The sequence below is a fragment of the Cyprinodon tularosa genome, unplaced genomic scaffold, assembly GCF_016077235.1.
Source record: "Cyprinodon tularosa strain WSP-4 unplaced genomic scaffold, ASM1607723v1 ctg1188, whole genome shotgun sequence".
Lineage (NCBI taxonomy): Eukaryota > Metazoa > Chordata > Actinopteri > Cyprinodontiformes > Cyprinodontidae > Cyprinodon > Cyprinodon tularosa.
The window spans coordinates 244,474-266,974 of NW_024037990.1; the positions used below are offsets into that span (position 1 = coordinate 244,474).

The following is a 22,501-nucleotide window of genomic DNA, read 5'->3' on the forward strand; positions in this document are numbered from 1 at the left end:
TGTGATGATGCCTCTCTATGTTCTCCTGTTCAAACTGTTCTATGTTATTTCTATGCTGTGATGATGCCTCTCTATGTTCTCCTGTTCAAACTGTTCTATGTTATTTCTATGCTGTGATGATGCCTCTCTATGTTCTCCTGTTCAAACTGTTCTATATTATTTCTATGCTGTGATGATGCCTCTCTATGTTCTCCTGTTCAAACTGTTCTATATTATTTCTATGCTGTGATGATGCCTCTCTATGTTCTCCTGTTCAAACTGTTCTATGTTATTTCTATGCTGTGATGATGCCTCTCTATGTTCTCCTGTTCAAACTGTTCTATGTTATTTCTATGCTGTGATGATGCCTCTCTATGTTCTCCTGTTCAAACTGTTCTATATTATTTCTATGCTGTGATGATGCCTCTCTATGTTCTCCTGTTCAAACTGTTCTATGTTATTTCTATGCTGTGATGATGCCTCTCTATGTTCTCCTGTTCAAACTGTTCTATATTATTTCTATGCTGTGATGATGCCTCTCTATGTTCTCCTGTTCAAACTGTTCTATGTTATTTCTATGCTGTGATGATGCCTCTCTATGTTCTCCTGTTCAAACTGTTCTATATTATTTCTATGCTGTGATGATGCCTCTCTATGTTCTCCTGTTCAAACTGTTCTATGTTATTTCTATGCTGTGATGATGCCTCTCTATGTTCTCCTGTTCAAACTGTTCTATATTATTTCTATGCTGTGATGATGCCTCTCTATGTTCTCCTGTTCAAACTGTTCTATGTTATTTCTATGCTGTGATGATGCCTCTCTATGTTCTCCTGTTCAAACTGTTCTATATTATTTCTATGCTGTGATGATGCCTCTCTATGTTCTCCTGTTCAAACTGTTCTATATTATTTCTATGCTGTGATGATGCCTCTCTATGTTCTCCTGTTCAAACTGTTCTATGTTATTTCTATGCTGTGATGATGCCTCTCTATGTTCTCCTGTTCAAACTGTTCTATGTTATTTCTATGCTGTGATGATGCCTCTCTATGTTCTCCTGTTCAAACTGTTCTATGTTATTTCTATGCTGTGATGATGCCTCTCTATGTTCTCCTGTTCAAACTGTTCTATGTTATTTCTATGCTGTGATGATGCCTCTCTATGTTCTTCTGTTCAAACTGTTCTATGTTATTTCTATGCTGTGATGATGCCTCTCTATGTTCTCCTGTTCAAACTGTTCTATGTTATTTCTATGCTGTGATGATGCCTCTCTATGTTCTCCTGTTCAAACTGTTCATCTTGTTATTTCTATGCTGTGATGATGCCTCTCTATGTTCTCCTGTTCAAACTGTTCTATGTTATTTCTATGCTGTGATGATGCCTCTCTATGTTCTTCTGTTCAAACTGTTCTATATTATTTCTATGCTGTGATGATGCCTCTCTATGTTCTCCTGTTCAAACTGTTCTATGTTATTTCTATGCTGTGATGATGCCTCTCTATGTTCTCCTGTTCAAACTGTTCTATGTATTTCTATGCTGTGATGATGCCTCTCTATGTTCTCCTGTTCAAACTGTTCTATGTTATTTCTATGCTGTGATGATGCCTCTCTATGTTCTCCTGTTCAAACTGTTCTATATTATTTCTATGCTGTGATGATGCCTCTAGTCTCTGTTCACGTTCTAACTGTGTCAGTGTTAACGTTACTATGCGTGATGATGCCTCTATGTTCTCTGTTCAAACTGTTCTATATTATTTCTATGCTGTGATGATGCCTCTCACTCTGCACCTTTTGTTTAGGTATTGTGAGGATTCAATAAGTGTCGTGGACTGTAATGATGACCGTCTCTGCCCCTTTCAAACCGTAAATATTTACTATAAACTGTATCAGCATCCTATAGTTCACTATCTGTAGAACTCACTGCTATCTGAGCTGGAAGGAACTATCATGTTAAATAACCATCTGCGTAAAACAAGTTATTGTTCTTCTGATGTGTATGTGTCATCGCTGTGTCCAACTCTTCTTCCGTTAGTTTCTCAGGCTGGTGCGACCCCGAACGTAAGGTGTTTCTGTATCCTCGATTTTTCAAGTAGATGGATTTCACGTTTGTTCACACAGTGATTCCACATTCCAGTGGAGATGATGGAATTTAAGATTTTACGATTCCGATTCCTTTCGTTATGAAGATTCGATTTATCGATTCTTTTTTTTTATTCCAATTTGGGGGAAAAAGGAGAACAAACAGTTTGATTATCAGAATCAACTTTGTTTACTTAACTATTGCACAATCTTACAAACTCAACAAGATCAAGATGTCCACAGGAAATGTGAAACTGGAGTAACATCCGTGTTTAAATGAAAAATGAATACAAGAACAAACTTAATAACCAACAATGTCTAATAACAAATGATGGGATAATAACCTATTTTAAATAACAAAAAATACTAATTATAAAACAGTAGTAGGGAAAATTAACAGTTATTTTGCAGAAAGATGAGCATATCTGCTTTTTCTGGAAGGATACGGGATCTTTCAGCGCTTATGGTGTCTCCAGCCGTGGAGAACACCCTCTCAGATGGGGTGGAGGAAGCCTGCACACAGAGGTAGTTTTCAGCCAGTCCAGATAGCAAGGGCAGCGTATCTTGCTTGTTCCACCACCACAGTGTGGCGCTATCCCTGCAGGGGATGGAGGGCAAGCTTTTATAGAGCTGGATTTCCTGATCTACCCTCTGGGCTAAGGAAAGACGGGGCTTTGATTCACAAAGTGACCGCAGCTCGTTGTCTTCCTCCTCGAATAGTTCTTCCAACTTGCGTAACTTGCGTAACTTGCGTAACTTACGTAACTTACGTAACTTACGTAAAAAACGTGACGTAAGTCGTGCATCCCAGAGCCGGCGCTCTAGGCTCTGGTGCTGCGGGAATCGAAAAAAGAATCGTTCAGAGAGCTGCAAAACGATGCCATGGAATCGTAAAATACGGAACCGGTTCTTAACAGGAACCGGTTTTCGATTCCCATCCCTAGTGGAGAGGCTGGATCCTTTCTGCTGCCTACGGATCCCAGAAGGCCCTGCAGCTCTAGAACAGTGGAGACATAGAAATACACTACCGTTCAAAAGTTTGGGTCACATTGAAATGTCCTTATTTTCGAAGGAAACTGTACTTTTCAATGAAGATAACTTTAAACTAGTCTTAACTTTGAAGAAATACACTCTATAGATTGCTAATGTGGTAAATGACTATTCTAGCTGCAAATGTCTGGTTTTTGGTGCAATATCTACATAGGTATATAGAGGCCCATTTCCAGCAACTATCACTCCAGTGTTCTAATGGTACAATGTGTTTGCTCATTGGCTCAGAAGGCTAATTGATGATTAGAAAACCCTTGTGCAATCATGTTCACACATCTGAAAACAGTTTAGCTCGTTACAGAAGCTACAAAACTGACCTTCCTTTGAGCTGATTGAGTTTCTGGAGCATCACATTTGTGGGGTCAATTAAACGCTCAAAATGGTCAGAAAAAGAGAACTTTCATCTGAAACTCCACAGTCTATTCTGGTTCTTAGAAATGAAGGCTATTCCATGCGGGACATTGCTAAGAAATAGAAAATTTCCTACAACGGTGTGTACTAGTCCCTTCAGAGGACAGCACAAACAGGTTCTAACTAGAGTAGAAAAAGAAGTGGGAGGCCGCGTTGCACAACTGAGCAAGAAGATAAGTACATTAGAGTCTCTAGTTTGAGAAACAGACACCTCACAGGTCCCCAACTGGCATCTTCATTAAATAGAACCCTCAGAACACCAGTGTCAACATCTACAGTGAAGAGAGGCTGCAGGATTCTGGGCTTCAGGGCAGAGTGGCAAAGAAAAAGCCATATCTGAGACTGGCCAATAAAAGAACAAGATTAAGATGGGCAAAAGAACACAGACATTGGACAGAGGAAGACTGGAATAAAGTGTTGTGGACGGAAGAATCCAAGTCTGAGGTGTTTGGATCACAAAGAAGAACGTTTGTGAGACGCAGAACAAATGAAAAGATGCTGGAAGAATGCCTGACGCCATCTGTTAAGCATGGTGGAGGTAATGTGATGGTCTGGGGTTGCTTTGGTTCTGGTAAGGTGGGAGATTTGTACAGGGTAAAGGGATTCTGAATAAGGAAGGCTATCACTCCATTTTGCAACGCCATGCCATACCCAGTGGACAGCACTTGATTGGAGCCAATTTCATCCTACAACAGGACAATGACCCTAATGGTTAATAGGTGTGACTTTTCAGGAAAACACTAAATTGTTTGGGTGATCCCAAACTTCTGAACGGTATATTTATTATATTTTCTGTTAGTGACTTTACTGCCTTTACCTAATCTGTCAGTCTGTTCCTAATCCTAATCCTGGTCTTAATACCTAACCATCATCTCATTTAACGTTTTGAGCAAATGTTACATCCACTGCAGTCAAACTAGCGATCAAGCAGCTTCTAGGTGACCATGGAGGCTCTACTCAGTGTTCAGCAGCTTCTAGGAGACCATGGAGGCTCTACTCAGTGTTCAGCAGCTTCTAGGAGACCATAGAGGCTCTACTCAGTGTTCAGCAGCTTCTAGGAGACCATGGAGGCTCTACTCGGTGTTCAGCAGCTTCTAGGAGACCATGGAGGCTCTACTCAGTGTTCAGCAGCTTCTAGGTGACCATAGAGGCTCTACTCAGTGTTCAGCAGCTTCTAGGTGACCATAGAGGCTCTACTCAGTGTTCAGCAGCTTCTAGGTGACCATAGAGGCTCTACTCAGTGTTCAGCAGCTTCTAGGTGACCATGGAGGCTCTACTCAGTGTTCAGCAGCTTCTAGGTGACCATAGAGGCTCTACTCAGTGTTCAGCAGCTTCTAGGTGACCATAGAGGCTCTACTCAGTGTTCAGCAGCTTCTAGGTGACCATAGAGGCTCTACTCAGTGTTCAGCAGCTTCTAGGTGACCATAGAGGCTCTACTCGGTGTTCAGCAGCTTCTAGGTGACCATGGAGGCTCTACTCAGTGTTCAGCAGCTTCTAGGAGACCATGGAGGCTCTACTCAGTGTTCAGCAGCTTCTAGGTGACCATGGAGGCTCTACTTAGTGTTCAGCAGCTTCTAGGTGACCATAGAGGCTCTACTCAGTGTTCAGCAGCTTCTAGGTGACCATGGAGGCTCTACTCAGTGTTCAGCAGCTTCTAGGTGACCATAGAGGCTCTACTCAGTGTTCAGCAGCTTCTAGGTGACCATAGAGGCTCTACTCAGTGTTCAGCAGCTTCTAGGTGACCATAGAGGCTCTACTCAGTGTTCAGCAGCTTCTAGGTGACCATGGAGGCTCTACTCAGTGTTCAGCAGCTTCTAGGTGACCATGGAGGCTCTACTCGGTGTTCAGCAGCTTCTAGGTGACCATAGAGGCTCTACTCGGTGTTCAGCAGCTTCTAGGTGACCATAGAGGCTCTACTCAGTGTTCAGCAGCTTCTAGGTGACCATAGAGGCTCTACTCAGTGTTCAGCAGCTTCTAGGTGACCATAGAGGCTCTACTCAGTGTTCAGCAGCTTCTAGGTGACCATGGAGGCTCTACTCAGTGTTCAGCAGCTTCTAGGTGACCATGGAGGCTCTACTCGGTGTTCAGCAGCTTCTAGGTGACCATAGAGGCTCTACTCGGTGTTCAGCAGCTTCTAGGTGACCATGGAGGCTCTACTCAGTGTTCAGCAGCTTCTAGGAGACCATGGAGGCTCTACTCAGTGTTCAGCAGCTTCTAGGTGACCATGGAGGCTCTACTTAGTGTTCAGCAGCTTCTAGGTGACCATAGAGGCTCTACTCAGTGTTCAGCAGCTTCTAGGTGACCATGGAGGCTCTACTCAGTGTTCAGCAGCTTCTAGGTGACCATAGAGGCTCTACTCAGTGTTCAGCAGCTTCTAGGTGACCATAGAGGCTCTACTCAGTGTTCAGCAGCTTCTAGGTGACCATAGAGGCTCTACTCAGTGTTCAGCAGCTTCTAGGTGACCATGGAGGCTCTACTCAGTGTTCAGCAGCTTCTAGGTGACCATGGAGGCTCTACTCGGTGTTCAGCAGCTTCTAGGTGACCATAGAGGCTCTACTCGGTGTTCAGCAGCTTCTAGGTGACCATAGAGGCTCTACTCAGTGTTCAGCAGCTTCTAGGTGACCATAGAGGCTCTACTCAGTGTTCAGCAGCTTCTAGGTGACCATAGAGGCTCTACTCAGTGTTCAGCAGCTTCTAGGTGACCATGGAGGCTCTACTCAGTGTTCAGCAGCTTCTAGGTGACCATGGAGGCTCTACTCGGTGTTCAGCAGCTTCTAGGTGACCATAGAGGCTCTACTCAGTGTTCAGCAGCTTCTAGGTGACCATGGAGGCTCTACTCAGTGTTCAGCAGCTTCTAGGTGACCATGGAGGCTCTACTCAGTGTTCAGCAGCTTCTAGGTGACCATGGAGGCTCTACTCAGTGTTCAGCAGCTTCTAGGTGACCATGGAGGCTCTACTCAGTGTTCAGCAGCTTCTAGGTGACCATGGAGGCTCTACTCAGTGTTCAGCAGCTTCTAGGTGACCATAGAGGCTCTACTCAGTGTTCAGCAGCTTCTAGGTGACCATGGAGGCTCTACTCCGTGTTCAGCAGCTTCTAGGTGACCATGGAGGCTCTACTCAGTGTTCAGCAGCTTCTAGGTGACCATGGAGGCTCTACTCAGTGTTCAGCAGCTTCTTGCTGACCATGGAGGCTCTACTCAGTGTTCAGCAGCTTCTAGGTGACCATGGAGGCTCTACTCAGTGTTCAGCAGCTTCTAGGTGACCATGGAGGCTCTACTCAGTGTTCAGCAGCGTCTAGGTGACCATGGAGGCTCTACTCAGTGTTCAGCAGCTTCTAGGTGACCATGGAGGCTCTACTCAGTGTTCAGCAGCTTCTAGCTGACCATGGAGGCTCTACTCAGTGTCCAGCAGCTTCTAGGTGACCATGGAGGCTCTACTCAGTGTTCAGCAGCTTCTAGGTGACCATGGAGGCTCTACTCAGTGTTCAGCAGCTTCTAGGTGACCATGGAGGCTCTACTCAGTGTTCAGCAGCTTCTAGGTGACCATGGAGGCTCTACTCAGTGTTCAGCAGCTTCTAGGTGACCATGGAGGCTCTACTCGGTGTTCAGCAGCTTCTAGGTGACCATGGAGGCTCTACTCGGTGTTCAGCAGCTTCTAGGTGACCATGGAGGCTCTACTCGGTGTTCAGCAGCTTCTAGGTGACCATAGAGGCTCTACTCAGTGTTCAGCAGCTTCTAGGTGACCATGGAGGCTCTACTCCGTGTTCAGCAGCTTCTAGGTGACCATGGAGGCTCTACTCGGTGTTCAGCAGCTTCTAGGTGACCATGGAGGCTCTACTCAGTGTTCAGCAGCTTCTAGGTGACCATGGAGGCTCTACTCAGTGTTCAGCAGCTTCTAGGTGACCATGGAGGCTCTACTCAGTGTTCAGCAGCTTCTAGGTGACCATGGAGGCTCTACTCAGTGTTCAGCAGCTTCTAGGTGACCATGGAGGCTCTACTCGGTGTTCAGCAGCTTCTAGGTGACCATGGAGGCTCTACTCAGTGTTCAGCAGCTTTTAGGTGACCATGGAGGCTCTACTCGGTGTTCAGCAGCTTCTAGGTGACCATGGAGGCTCTACTCAGTGTTCAGCAGCTTCTAGGTGACCATGGAGGCTCTACTCAGTGTTTAGCAGCTTCTAGGTGACCATGGAGGCTCTGCTCAGTGTTCAGCAGCTTCTAGGTGACCATGGAGGCTCTACTCAGTGTTCAGCAGCTTCTAGGTGACCATGGAGGCTCTGCTCAGTGTTCAGCAGCTTCTAGGTGACCATGGAGGCTCTACTCGGTGTTCAGCAGCTTCTAGGTGACCATGGAGGCTCTACTCAGTGTTCAGCAGCTTCTAGGTGACCATGGAGGCTCTACTCGGTGTTCAGCAGCTTCTAGGTGACCATGGAGGCTCTACTCAGTGTTCAGCAGCTTCTAGGAGACCATGGAGGCTCTACTCAGTGTTCAGCAGCTTCTAGGTGACCATGGAGGCTCTACTTAGTGTTCAGCAGCTTCTAGGTGACCATAGAGGCTCTACTCAGTGTTCAGCAGCTTCTAGGTGACCATGGAGGCTCTACTCAGTGTTCAGCAGCTTCTAGGTGACCATGGAGGCTCTACTCAGTGTTCAGCAGCTTCTAGGTGACCATGGAGGCTCTACTCAGTGTTCAGCAGCTTCTAGGTGACCATGGAGGCTCTACTCAGTGTTCAGCAGCTTCTAGGTGACCATGGAGGCTCTACTCAGTGTTCAGCAGCTTCTAGGTGACCATGGAGGCTCTACTCAGTGTTCAGCAGCTTCTAGGTGACCATGGAGGCTCTACTCAGTGTTCAGCAGCTTCAAGGTGACCATGGAGGCTCTACTCGGTGTTCAGCAGCTTCTAGGTGACCATGGAGGCTCTACTCGGTGTTCAGCAGCTTCTAGGTGACCATGGAGGCTCTACTCCGTTTCAGCAGCTTCTAGGTGACCATGGAGGCACTACTCAGTGTTCAGCAGCTTCTAGGTGACCATGGAGGCTCTACTCGGTGTTCAGCAGCTTCTAGGTGACCATGGAGGCTCTACTCGGTGTTCAGCAGCTTCTAGGTGACCATGGAGGCTCTACTCAGTGTTCAGCAGCTTCTAGGTGACCATGGAGGCTCTACTCAGTGTTCAGCAGCTTCTAGGTGACCATGGAGGCTCTACTCGGTGTTCAGCAGCTTCTAGGTGACCATGGAGGCTCTACTCAGTGTTCAGCAGCTTTTAGGTGACCATGGAGGCTCTACTCGGTGTTCAGCAGCTTCTAGGTGACCATGGAGGCTCTACTCGGTGTTCAGCAGCTTCTAGGTGACCATGGAGGCTCTACTCAGTGTTCAGCAGCTTCTAGGAGACCATGGAGGCTCTACTCAGTGTTCAGCAGCTTCTAGCTGACCATGGAGGCTCTACTCAGTGTTGAGCAGCTTCTAGGTGACCATGGAGGCTCTGCTTAGTGTTCAGCAGCTTCTAGGTGACTATGGAGGCTCTACTTAGTGTTCAGCAGCTTCTAGGTGACCATGGAGGCTCTACTCAGTGTTCAGCAGCTTCTAGGTGACCATGGAGGCTCTACTCGGTGTTCAGCAGCTTTCTTCTACTGGTGTCTTGCAGGTTCAGCAAGCTGCCCGGTTTTATCCTGCTGGAAAACGTCAAAGGCTTTGAGATCTCCTCTGCCAGGTAATGATGAGGTAATGGTTATATCGCTGGACCTAGGTGTCCACAGCTTATAGCAGAGTTGGATGGTGGTTCTGCTTGTCCCAGTTCAGCAGGAAGCTTCAAGCTACCAAGGATCAGATACGCCTCCATGGAGCAAGTTCAGCTCTTCAGAAAAATGAGTTGATTTAAAACCAAAGCCTAAATCAGTTAATCAGCTGACTACATGAAGTACTCAATGCTAATATGCAGATCTATGCTGATGGGAAACATATTTCTATGAGATTGCACAGCTGAGTTTTTTGTAGATAGGATGTAATGATCTGGAAATGTTCAGTCGTCATGGGGGCGACGCCAGGTGGGAGAAAGCTGCTAGTCTACTAACCAGGAGGACAGAGATTGATCCATTTGATGCTGGAGCCAAGCATGAAAACTGACTGATGTGCTTCATTCGTTTTTCATTCTAATAAATCTGATATATTCTCTAAGAAATGTTTCTACGTCGTCATAATGTTTAAAAATCTAAAAGGACGAGATAAATCTGACATGTTGATAAAGTGCTGTGAAGACTTTCTGGCAGGATAAAGTCTGTTCCAAGTGGTTCTAGCAACTGCTGGTTTGGTTTAATGGTTTAACTTCAGCTCTAAGCCCAGTTGTAAGCCCAGGTGTAACTCCAGTTGTAAGCCCAGGTGTAACTCCAGCTGTAAGCCCAGGTGTAATTCCAGCTGTAATTCCAGCTGTAAGCCCAGGTGTAAGTCCAGGTGTAACTCCAGCTGTAAGTCCAGGTGTAACTCCAGCTGTAAGTCCAGGTGTAACTCCAGTTGTAAGCCCAGGTGTAAGTCCAGGTGTAACTCCAGTTGTAAATCCAGCTGTAACTCCAGTTGTAAGCCCAGCTGTAAGTCCAGGTGTAACTCCAGTTGTAAGTCCAGGTGTAACTCCAGTTGTAAGCCCAGGTGTGACTCCAGCTGTAAGCCCAGGTGTAAGTCCAGGTGTAACTCCAGTTGTAAGCCTAGGTGTAACTCCAGCTGTAAGCCCAGGTGTAACTCCAGTTGTAAGCCCAGGTGTAAGTCCAGTTTGTAAGTCCAGGTGTAACTCCAGTTGTAAGCACAGGTGTTAGTCCAGGTGTAACTCCAGTTGTAAGCCCAGCTGTAATTCCTGCTGTAACTCCAGTTGTAAGCCCAGGTGTAATTCCAGTTGTAAGCACAGGTGTTAGTCCAGGTGTAACTCCAGCTGTAAGCCCAGGTGTAAGTCCAGGTGTAACTCCAGTTGTAAACCCAGGTGTAAGTCCAGGTGTAACTCCAGTTGTAAGCCCAGGTGTGACTCCAGCTATAAGTCCAAGTGTAACTCCAACTGTAAGCCCAGCTGTAACTCCAGTTGTAAGCCCAGGTTTAAGTCCAGGTGTAACTCCAGTTGTAAGCCCAGGTGTAACTCCAGTTGTAAGCCCAGGTGTAAGTCCAGGTGTAACTCCAGCTGTAAGCCCAGGTGTAACTCCAGTTGTAAGCCCAGGTGTAAGTCCAGGTGTAACTCCAGCTGTAAGCCCAGGTGTAACTCCAGCTGTAAGCCCAGGTGTAACTCCAGTTGTAAGCCCAGGTGTAAGTCCAGGTGTAACTCCAGTTGTAAGCCCAGCTGTAACTCCAGTTGTAAGCCCAGGTTTAAGTCCAGGTGTAACTCCAGTTGTAAGTCCAGGTGTAACTCCAGTTGTAAGCCCAGGTGTAAGTCCAGGTGTAACTCCAGTTGTAAGCCCAGGTGTAACTCCAGTTGTAAGCCCAGGTGTAAGTCCAGGTGTAACTCCAGTTGTAAGCCCAGGTGTAACTCCAGTTGTAAGCCCAGGTGTAAGTCCAGGTGTAAGCACAGGTGTTAGTCCAGGTGTAACTCCAGCTGTAAGCCCAGGTGTAAGTCCAGGTGTAAGTCCAGTTGTAAGTCCATGTGTAACTCCAGTTGTAAGCCCAAGAGTAACTCCAGCTTTAAGCCCAGGTGTAACACCAGCTGTAAGCCCAGCTGTAATTCCTGCTGTAACTTCAGTTGTAAGTCCAGGTGTAAGTCCAGGTGTATCTCCAGCTGTAAGTCCAGCTGTAACTCCAGTTGTAAACCCAGGTGTAACTCCAGTTGTAAGCCCAGGTTTACATCCAGGTGTAACTCCAGTTGTAAGCCCAGGTGTAAGTTCAGGTGTAACTCCTGTTGTAAGCCCAGGTGTGACTCCAGCTGTAAGCCCAGGTGTAAGTCCAGGTGTAACTCCAGCTGTAAGCCCAGCTGTAAGCCCAGGTGTAAGTCCAGGTGTATCTCCAGTTGTAAGCCCAGGTGTAACACCAGCTGTAAGCCTAGCTGTAATTCCTGCTGTAACTCCAGTTTTAAGCCCAGGTGTAAGTCCAGGTGTAACTCCAGTTGTAAGCACAGGTGTTAGTCCAGGTGTAACTCCAGTTGTAAGCCCAGGTGTAACTCCAGTTGTAAGCCCAGGTGTAACTCCAGCTGTAAGTCCAGGTGTAACTCCAGCTGTAAGCCCAGGTGTAAGTCCAGGTGTAATTCCAGTTGTAAGCCCAGCTGTAAGTCCAAGTGTAACTCCAGCTGTAAGTCCAGCTGTAACTCCAGTTGTAAGCCCAGGTGTAACTCCAGTTGTAAGCCCAGGTTTACATCCAGGTGTAACTCCAGTTGTAAACCCAGGTGTAAGTCCAGGTGTAACTTCAGTTGTAAACCCAGGTGTTAGTCCAGGTGTAATTCCAGCTGTAAGCCCAGGTGTAAGTCCAGGTGTAACTCCAGCTGTAAGCCCAGGTGTAAGTCCAGCTGTAATTCCAGCTGTAACTCCAGTTGTAAGTCTAGGTGTAAGTCCATGTGTAACTCCTGTTGTAAACCCAGGTGTAAGTCCAGGTGTAACTCCAGTTGTAAGTCTAGGTGTAACTCCAGTTGTAAGCCCAGCTGTGACTCCAGCTATAAGTCGAAGTGTAACTCCAGCTGTAAGTCCAGGTGTACGTCCAGGTCTAACTCCAGTTGTAAGCCCAGATGTACGTCCAGGTCTAACTCCTGTTGTAAGCCCAGGTGTGACTCCAGCTGTAAGCCCAGGTGTAAGTCCAGGTGTAACTCCAGCTGTAAGCCTAGGTGTAACTCCAGCTGTAAGCCCAGGTGTAAGTCCAGGTGTAACTCCAGTTGTAAGCCCAGCTCTAAGCCCAGGTGTAAGTCCAGGTGTAATTCCAGTTGTAACTCCAGCTGTAAGCCCAGGTGTAAGTCCAGGTGTAACTCCAGTTGTAAGCCCAGGTGTAAGTCCAGGTGTAAGCCCAGGTGTGACTCCAGCTGTAAGCCCAGGTGTAACTCCAGCTGTAAGCCCAGCTGTAACTCCAGTTGTAAGTCCAGGTGTAAGTCCAGGTGTAACTCCAGTTGTAAGCCCAGGTGTAAGTCCAGGTGTAACTCCAGGTGTAAGTCCAGGTGTAACTCCAGTTGTAAGCCCAGGTGTAACTCCAGCTATAAGTCGAAGTGTAACTCCAGCTGTAAGTCCCGGGGTTTCGTCCAGGTCTTTAAATCCAGTTGTAAACCCCGATGTACGTCCAGGTTTTAACTTTTCCCGTTGTAAGCCCCGGTGTGACTCCAGCTGTTAAACCAAGGGTTTTAAGTCCGGTGTAACTCCAGCTTTTAAGCCTAGGTGTAAAATCCCAAACTTTTACCCCGGTTTTAAGTTTCCCCGGTGTAACTCCGTTGTAAGCCCAGTCTAAGCCCCGGTGTAAGTCCAGCTGTAAATTTTTGTTTTAACCCCCAGCGGGAAAATCCAGGGGGTAAAGTCCAGGTCTAACTCCAGTTGTAAACCCAGATGTTTCGTCCAGGTCTAACTCCTGTTGTAAGCCCCGGGGTAACTCCAGCTTGGGGGCCCAGGGGTAACTCCAGCTGTTAAACCCAGGTGTAAGTCCCGGGTAATCCCGTTTGTAAGCCCAGCTCTAAGCCCAAAAGGGTTTTTAAGTCCAGCTGTTAAATTCCCGTTGTAACTCCCGCTGTAAAATCCAGGTGTCGTCCCGGTCTAAAACGTTGTAAGCCAGATTTTAACGTTCCCGGTCTTAACTCCTGTTTTTTAAGCCCAGGTGGGGACTCCCGCTGTAAACCCCGGTGTTTAAATCCGTGTAAGCCAGGGGGGAAATCCAGCTGTAAGAAGGGGGTAAGTCCCGGTGGGAAATCCCCGTTGTTTTAAACCCCGCTCTAAAAACCCCGGTGTAAATCCCGCAGTAAAACCCAGGTGTAACTCCAGCTGGTAAGCCCGGTGTAAGTCCAGGTGTAAGTCAGGGTTTTAAGTCCCTGTGTATCCCGTTGTAAGCCCCAAAAAAGTGGGCCCGCTTTTAAACCCGGGTGTAAAAACCAGCTGTAAAACCCAGCTGTAAAATTTTGCGAATTCAGTTGTAAAATTAAGGGGTAAGTCCAGGTGTATCTTAAATTTTAAGTCCAGCTTTTTAACTCCAGTTTTTTCAAAACCCCGGTGTAACTCCCGTTGGGAAGCCCCCGGTTTACATTTCCGGTGTAACTCCCTTTGTAAAAAACCATGGTGTTAAAAATTTAGGTGTAACTTTGTTGTAAACCCCGGGGGTTTACCCAAACTGTAAGCCCAGGTGTAGTCCAGGGGTTAAACTCCAGCTGGGAAAACCCAGGTGTAACCCAAACTGTAAGCCCCGGTGTATCTCCAGTTGTAAAGCCCGGTTTTAACAAACCGCTGTAAGCCCAGCTTTAATTCCTTTCTGTAACTCCAGTTTTAAGCCCAGGTGGGAAAGTTTAAAGGGGTAAAATCCATTGTAAGCACGGGGGTTAGTCCGGTTTTAATTTCCCGTTGTAAGGGCCCCCGGGGTAACTCCTGGTTTTTAAGCCCAGGTGTAACTCCGCTTTGTAAGTCCAGGGTAACTACCCGCTGTACGCCCAGGAGTAAATCCAGCTCTTTAAACCCAGGGGTAAGCCCGGTGTAAATTTCCCGTTGTAAGGGCCCCGCTGGGAAGTCCCAAATGTAACTCCAGCTGTTAAATCCAGCTGTAAAATCCAGGTATAAGGGAAAAGGGGGTAAGGGCCCGCGTAACTCCAGTTGTTTAAACCCAGGGTAACTCCCGTTGTAAACCCCGGTGGGAAGTCCAGGTGTAACTTCAGTTGTAAAAACCCCGGGGTTAGTCCAGGTTTTAATTCCAGCTTAAGGGCCCCGGTGTAAGCCCGGTGTAATCCAGTGTAAAAAAACCCAGGTGTAAGTTCCAGCTGTAATTCCGGGTGTAAAATCCCGTTTTTAAGTTAGGTGGGAAAATCCTTTTTAACCCTGTTTTTAAAAACCAAAGGGGTTTAAATCCCGGTGTAAAATCCCGTTGTAAGTTCCCAGGTGTAACCTTTCCCGTTGTAAGCCCAGCTGTGACTCCCGCTATAAGTCGAAGTGTAACTCCAGCTGTAAAATCCAGGTGTAGTCCCGGTCTAACTCCAGTTGTAAGCCCAGATGGGACGTCCAGGTCTAACTCCTTTTTTGTAAAACCAAAGGGGGTGACTCCGCTGTAAGCCCCGGTGGGAAGTCCCGGTGTTTAAATCCAGGGTGGGAAACCCAGGTTTTTAAATCCAGCTGTAAAACCCCGGGGGTAAGTCCAGGTGTAACTCCAGGGGTTTTAAAACCCAGCTTAAGGCCCCAGGGGTAAAATCCCGCTTAATTTTAAATTGTAAAAACCCCGCTGTAAGTCCAGGTGTAAAGTCCAGGGCTAACTCCAAATTGGGAAGCCCCCGATAAAAACGTCCGGTTAAATCCTTTTTGTAAGGCCCCGGTGTGATTTCCCGCTGTAAACCCAGGTGTAAGTCCCGCTGTAATTTTCCCGTGTTTAAATCCGTTTGGGAAGTCTAGGGGGGTAAGTCCTTTTGAAAATCCTGTTGTAAACCCAGGGGGTAAGTCCAGGTTTTAATTCCCCCCGGGGAAGTTTTAGGGTGTAACTCCCGTTGTAAAAACCCAGCTTTTTGATCCAGCTATAAATCGAAGTGTTTAACTCCCGTGTAAGTTCCCGGTGTACGTCCCGGTCTAAAATTTCCCGTTGTTTTAAACCCAGATGTACGTCCAGGTCTAACTCCTTTTGTAAGCCAGGGGTGACTCCAGGGTGGGGAAGCCCCGGTGTAAGTCCCGGTGTAAACTTCCCGTGTAACCTTAAGGGTGTAACTCCAGCTGTAAGCCAGGTGAAAATCTAGGTGTAACTCCAGTTTTAAAAGCCCAGCCCTTTTTTCCCCCAAAGGGGTTTAAATTCCCGCTGTAATTTCCAGTTGTTTAAATCCAGTGAAGTCCCCGGTGTACATTTCCCCGGGCTAACTCCCAGTTGTTTAAACCCGTTGTATGGTTTCCCGGTTTCCTAAATCCCGTTGTAAGCCCAGGTGTGATTTCCCGCTGTAAGCCCAAAGGTTTTTAAGTCCAGCTTTTAAACCTAGGGGTAACTCCAGGTTTTAAGCCCATGTTTTTAAGTCCAGGTTAACTCCAGTTTTAACCCCGTCTAAGCCCCCGGTGTAAAATCCAGCTGTAATTCCAGTTGTAAGCCCAGCTGTAAGTCCAAGTGTAACTCCAGCTGTAAGTCCAGCTGTAACTCCAGTTGTAAGCCCAGGTGTAACTCCAGTTGTAAGCACAGGTGTTAGTCCAGGTGTAACTCCAGTTGTAAGCCCAGGTGTAACTCCAGCTGTAAGCCTAGGTGTAACTCCAGTTGTAAGCACAGGTGTTAGTCCAGGTGTAACTCCAGTTGTAAGCCCAGCTGTAAGTCCAAGTGTAACTCCAGCTTTAAGTCCAGGTGTAACTCCAGCTGTAAGCCTAGGTGTAACTCCAGCTGTAAGCCCAGGTGTAAGTCCAGGTGTAACTCCTGTCTTAAGCCCAGGTGGGACTCCAGTTGTAAGCCCAGGTTTAAGTCCAGGGGTAACTCCAGTTGTAATCACAGCTGTAAGTCTGGGTCTAAGTCTAGCTGCAGTTCTCTTGGTCTGAGCTTTGTTTCCATCAGCGATCTAACTAAATCCAGTCCACTTCATTTGTATCCTCTGTGCTCTTCAGGGAGAGATTGCTGCAGACGCTGCTGGGATGTGGATACACCTTCCAGGAGTTCATGATCTCCCCAACAAGTGTGAGAACCTCCATGACCTCCTTTCTCTACTAACAGCATGGTTATACATCAGATCCCTAGTTGATCATTAAATCCACTCAGAACCTAAATGCTGAAACTGGGAGACAGAGCTGGCTGCAGCAAACAGGAAGGGGCGGAGCCAGCAGACCATATTTGGAAATGATGCTTTCTCTCCTCTGTACGCGTTTTCTGATTATTCCTTTATTGGGTTTTTATGTGGAGCTGTGGTGCATTTAATACAATATTATAAAATATATCTTTAAAAAACATTAAATAACTCAAACCAATGAAAAAAAAATACACATACACAAAACATGACAAACATCAGCTGGTATAGGAAATAGCGCCCCCTTTATTTCCATATGGGTCTGCTGTGTGATCAGTCTGCACCTCCCTCATGCTCAAAGGTTACCTGTGGAGTACCACAGGGATCAGTGCTAGGACCAATTCTCTTTACTTTATACATTCTCCCAATCGGTAGAGTTATTAGACAGCATGGGATTAATTTCCACTGTTATGCTGATGATACCCAGCTATATCTGTCTATAATCCAGATGAAGCTAACCCATTACATAGATTACAGGCATGTCTTGAAGACATAAAAACCTGGATGACTCTTAACCTTCTGCTTCTGAATGCAGACAAAACAGAAGTTATAGTCTTTGGACCAGAGTCTCTGAAAAAGAAGCTGATTAGCCAGTCACTTCATTTGGATGGGATTAAACTGATTTCAGATTATAAAGTAAAAAATCTTGGTGTTGTTTTTGATCAGGACCTGTCATTTAAATCCCAGATCAAAGAGGTTTCTAGAATTTCCTTCTTTCATCTGAGGAATATTGCAAAAATCAGCAATCTCCTGTCCAGGGGTGATGCTGAGAAACTAGTCCATGCATTTGTTACTTCAAGGCTGGACTATTGTAATTCTTTACTATCAGGAAGTCCACAAACTGTAGTTAAAAGCCTTCAGCTGATCCAAAATGCTGCAGCCAGAGTTCTGATGAAAATGAAAAAGAGAGATCATATCTCTCCTATCCTGGCTTCTCTTCATTGGCTTCCTGTTAAATCCAAAATAGAATTTAAAATCCTCCTTCTCACATATAAAGCCTTAAATGGCCAAGCTCCATCTGATATCAGAGATCTGATTGTTCCTTATGTTCCCAGTCATAGATCTTGATTCAGCTTCTACTGGGACTAGTTCTCTCTTTCATCCTCTGACATTAAAGGATCAGTTTGTCTGATTAACTGTTTCTCTCCCACATAGATCCGCCTGTGATCTGGTTGAGTCGTTTCTATAAAGTGACCTGAGATGACATGGTGTGAATTGCAGCTATAGAAATAAACTGAATAGAAATGCTCCTCCTGTTCCTAGCATGGGTCCAGAGTAAAACTCTATCATTGGTGGGGAAAGGTGAATCCAGACGGTCTTTAGCCTCACAGACATTATTATGGGATGGAGAGATTAGGGCACAGATTATGGTCAGATTAGGACTACAGCCTTCAGGAAGAGAACTACAGAAACCAAAGTCCTCCTAAAGTATCCCTCTGATCTAGAACATCATTAGGAGCCACAGGTTGATGTTAAATTCTGTGAGCTCTGCTGTGTCTGTGCGTCCTGTCTGCAAAGGATTGTGGGAAATCGTCCCATAATCTCCTATGTTGAATGAATGGGAGCTAGAAAGCAGTTCTTGCCTACCATTACCATTGAGACAGACCTGATCATAAGGTGTCTTCACTGATCTAAAGCAGTCAGATGGAGCCTCTAACTAACAGCTAAAGGTTTAAAATGTGTTTCCAGTAATCACTGCCCCCCTGTGGTCACTGTAATCACTGCATGCTTTTCATGTCTTTCTGCAGGTGGGGATCCCAAACTCCCGTCTGCGTTATTTCCTGGTTGCTAAACTTTCTGGACAAAACGCCGACATCCAGACAGAAACAGAGGTTGGTCTACGCTGTGATCGCTCTGCATCCAGATCCCAGCAGGGTTTCCATGGCGACTGGTCGCTGCTCCTCCAGAGCCCCATCCAGAGCAGAAGGAGAATGAGTCAGCAGCAGCAGCCTGTTAGCTGGGACGGCCTGGCTGAGGTTCTGTTCTAGATCACAGCAGATCTATGCATCCAGATCAATGGTCCAGGTTAGCTGGGACGGCCTGGCTGAGGTTCTGTTCTAGATCACAGCAGATCTATGCATCCAGATCAATGGTCCAGGTTAGCTGGGACGGCCTGGCTGAGGTTCTGTTCTAGATCACAGCAGATCTATGCATCCAGATCAATGGTCCAGGTTAGCTGGGACAGCCTGGCTGAGGTTCTGTTCTAGATCACAGCAGATCTATGCATCCAGATCAATGGTCCAGGTTAGCTGGGACGGCCTGGCTGAGGTTCTGTTCTAGATCACAGCAGATCTATGCATCCAGATCAATGGTCCAATTACTGGGGCGGCCTGGCTTGGGGTTCTGTTTCTAGACACAGCAATCTATCATCCAATCAAGGTCCCGGGAGCCGGGAAAAGGCCCGGGCCGGAGGTCTGTTTTTAAAACACCAAACTATGCATTTCCCAAAAAAATTGGGCCCCGGTTAGCGGGGTGGCCCGGCTTTAGGTTTTTTTTTAGAACGCAGCCCAACTAAAGCATCCAATCAATGGTCCCCGGTTAACTGGGACCCCCCCTTCAAAAGGGTTTTTTCTAGATCACACAATCAAGCATCTAAAATCAATGGGCCCGGGTTTGCTGAACGGCCCGGGAGGGGTTTTGTTCTAAAATCACACAGATTTTATGCAAACCCCAAACCAAAGGCCAGGTTTGCATGGGGCACCTTGGGGGAGGGTTTTGGTTTTTTAGACACAGCAATCTATGCATCCGATCAAAAGGTCCAGGGTTTCTGGGACCCGCCTGGCGAAAGGGTTTTGTTCTAGATCACCCGCAGATCTATTTAAACCGGTCAAAAGGGCCAGGGTTTCAAAGGACAAAACCTGGGTAGGTTCTGTTTAGATCCAACAGCAGATCTTTTGCATCCAGATCAAAAGGTCCCCGGTTTGCTGGGAACCCCAAAACCTGGGGGAGGGTTCCCGTTTTAGATCACTGCAGATCTAAAGCAAACCGAATCAATAGTCCAGGGTTTAAAAGGACAGCCTGGCGAGGTTTCTGTTTAGATCACATCAGATCATCATCCAGATCAAAAGGGCCAGGTTAAAATTGGACGGCCCCCTTGGGGGTTTTTGTTCAGATTTACAGCAGAACTATGCATCCAGGGTCAAGGTCCAGGGTTTTGCATGGCATTTTGGGTGAGGTTTTTTGTTCTAGATCACTGCAGATTTTATGCATCCAGATTTAAGGGGCCAGGGTTTTGCTTTAGACCTGGCTGAGGTTTTGGGTTTTAATCACAGCAGATCTAAGCATTTCCCAAACAATGGTCCAGGGGTTTGCTGGGTTTGGGGGTTTGCTGAGGTTCTGTTCTAATTTAAAACAGAACTATCCCCTAAATCTAATGGTCCGGGTTTGCATGGACAGCCTGGGTGAGGGTTTTGTTCTAGAAAAACAGCAATTTTATTTTACCAAAGCAAAAGGGCCAGGTTAGCTTGGGGGCGGCCTGGGGGGGGGTTCTGTTTTTAGATCCCCAGCAGATCTTGCATTCCCAATTTAATGGTCCCGGTTTTGCTGGGGGCAGCCTTGGTGGGGGTTTTGTTCTAGATCCCCTGCAACTAGGCCCTCCAGATTAATGGCCAGGTTAGCATGGGCAGCCTGGCTAAGGGTTCGTTCCCAGATCACATAGATCTATGCAAACCAGGGTCAAGGTCCATTTCTGGACAGCCCCACGATTCTGTTCTAGATCACAAACAGATCTAAGCAAACTAGATAAAAGGTCCCGGTTAGCCCTGGACAGGCCTGGTGAGGTTTTGTTCTAGATCACACAATCCCATGCATCCAGAAATGGGTCCAAAGGTTTGTTTGGGCGGGGCCTGGGTGAGGTTTTGTTCTAGATCAAAAGCAATCTTTGCATTTCCGAATCAATGGTCCCCCCTTTTCTTGGGCCCGGGTGGCTGAGGTTTTGTTCTAGGGTCATGCAGATCTATGCAAACCAATCAATGGGCGGTTAAACTGGGACCCGGCCCCGGTGAGGTTCTTTTTCTAGATCACAGCAATCTATGCATCCGATCAATTTGGGCCAGGTTAGCTGGGACGGCCCTTTCGAGGTTCTGTTCTAACACAGCAGTCAAAGCTCGATCAAAAGGGCCGGTTAGCATGGACACCTGGCTGAGGGTTCTGTTCTAGATTTACACAGATCTATTATCCCAGAAACAAAGGGCCAGGTTAGGGGACGGCTTTGCTGAAATTTTGTTCTAGAAACCCCCAGCAGATCTATGCAAACCCGATCAAATGGGGCCAGGTTTGCCCCCATGGGCCCCGGCCGAGGGTTTTGTTTATGATTTAAACAATCTATGCATCCAGATCAATGGGCCAGGGGACTGGGGCCGGGCCCTTTCTGAGGTTTTTTCTAGAAACACAGCAGATCCCATGGGATCCAGATCAATGGGCCCCGGTTAGCTGGGAAGCCGGTGAGGTTTCCCTTTTTTTGATACATCAGATCTTTTGCATCCAGTTTTAAAGGTCCAGGTTACTTGGGGCAGCCTACCCAGGTTCTTTCTGATCACAGCAGACCCATCATCAGATCAATGGGCCAGTTAGCATGGCAGCCCGGCTGAGGTTTTTGTTTTGAACACCCTCAATCTTGCCCCAGGGCAATGGTTTCCCGGGTTAAACTTGGACGGCCGGGCTGAGTTTTTCAAAATCCAGAAATTTATGCTCCAGATCAAAGGTTTCCCGGGTTTGCTTTGGGGACGGGGCCCGGCTGAGGTTTTTGTTCCCAGAAATTTTCCGCAGATTTTTGCATCCAGATCAAGGGCCAAGGGGTTTGTGGGCCCGGGCCCGGCTGAGGTTCTTTTTAAATCCTAAAACAGATCTATGCATCCGAGATCAATGGGGGCCAGGTTAGCTGGGCGGCCTTGCTAGGGGTTCTGTTCTAGATCACAGCGTTTTATCCCCTAGGGTCAATGGCCCGGTTAGGGAAAGGACAGCCTGGCTGAGGGTTTGGGTTTAAATTTACAGCAGATCAATGCTCCCAGATCAATGGGCCCCGGTTAGCATGGACAACCTGGGTGGGGGTTTTTGTCTAGAAACACATCCATTAAAGCATCCAGATCAAAGGCCAGGTTTGCTTGGACGGCCCGGTGGGTTTTTTCTAGATCACACAATCAAAGCATCCAATAAAGGTCCAGGTTACTGGGGAAGGCCTGGCTGGGTTTTTGTTTTTAGATCACTGCAATCTATGCAAAACCGATCAATGGTCCAGGTTTTGCTGGGGCGGGCCGGGGTGAGGTTCTTTTCCCAGAACACAAACAGATCTATGATCCAACCAAAGGCCCGGGTTTTGCTGGGACCGGGGCCTTTTTTGAGGTTCTGTTCCCAGATCACCCGCAATCCTATGCATCAATTTAAAGGTCCGGTTTTCATGGCAGCCCCGGCTGAGGTTTTTGTTTCAAAATACAAAACAGATCATGCATCCCGATCAAAGGGGCCAGGTTTTGCGGGACGGCCCTTTTCTGAGGTGTGTTTTTAAATTTACCCGCAGATCATATCCAATCAATGGTCCAAGGGTTCGGACGGGCCCGGGCCCAGGTTTTTTTTTCCTTTAAGCGGAATTCCCCCCACCTAACAAGGCCCCTAAAAGAGCCAAAAAAATCCAAAAAAAATTTCCCAAAATGGGTCCATGGGGGGTTAAACCTTTTTTTGGTTGACGGCCTTGCTGAAGGGGTTTTGTTTTAATCACAGAGATCTATTTCATCCAGATCAATGGTCCCGGGTTAAAATGGGGAAAACCCCCGGGTGAGGTTTTTTTTTCTAGATCCAGCAATCTATACATCCCGAAATGGCCCGGTTAGCAGGACACCGGCTGAGGTTTGTTCTAGATCACTCGAAACTATGCAACCAGATCAATGGTCCAAAGGAAAACTGGGAAAAGCCTGGGTGAGGTTCTGTCTAAAATCCCCGCAGATCTTGCTCCAGAAAAATGGTCCAGGTTAGCAAAGGACAGCCTGGTGAGGTTTTTGTTTTTAGATCACATCAGATCTATGCATCCAATTAAAAGGGCCAAAGGGTTTGCTTGGACGGGTGGCTAGGTTTTTTTCTAATCACAGCAGGGTCTTTAAAAGCATCCAGATCAAAAGGCCATTAGAAAGGACAGCCCCGGGGGA

At 46.9% G+C, this 22,501-nt stretch overlaps 1 protein-coding gene across 1 annotated transcript in view; it reads left to right on the plus strand.

Annotated features, from left to right (window-relative positions):
• trdmt1 (tRNA aspartic acid methyltransferase 1) overlaps nt 1-22,501 on the plus strand; it is a 50,855-nt gene that overhangs the window by 12,226 nt on the left and 16,128 nt on the right. Inside the window, exons 4-6 of the mRNA XM_038268272.1 lie at nt 9,123-9,215; nt 16,189-16,258; nt 18,113-18,345. Coding sequence (XP_038124200.1) covers nt 9,123-9,215; nt 16,189-16,258; nt 18,113-18,345 — 396 coding nt within the window. The remainder of the gene's footprint in view (nt 1-9,122; nt 9,216-16,188; nt 16,259-18,112; nt 18,346-22,501) is intronic.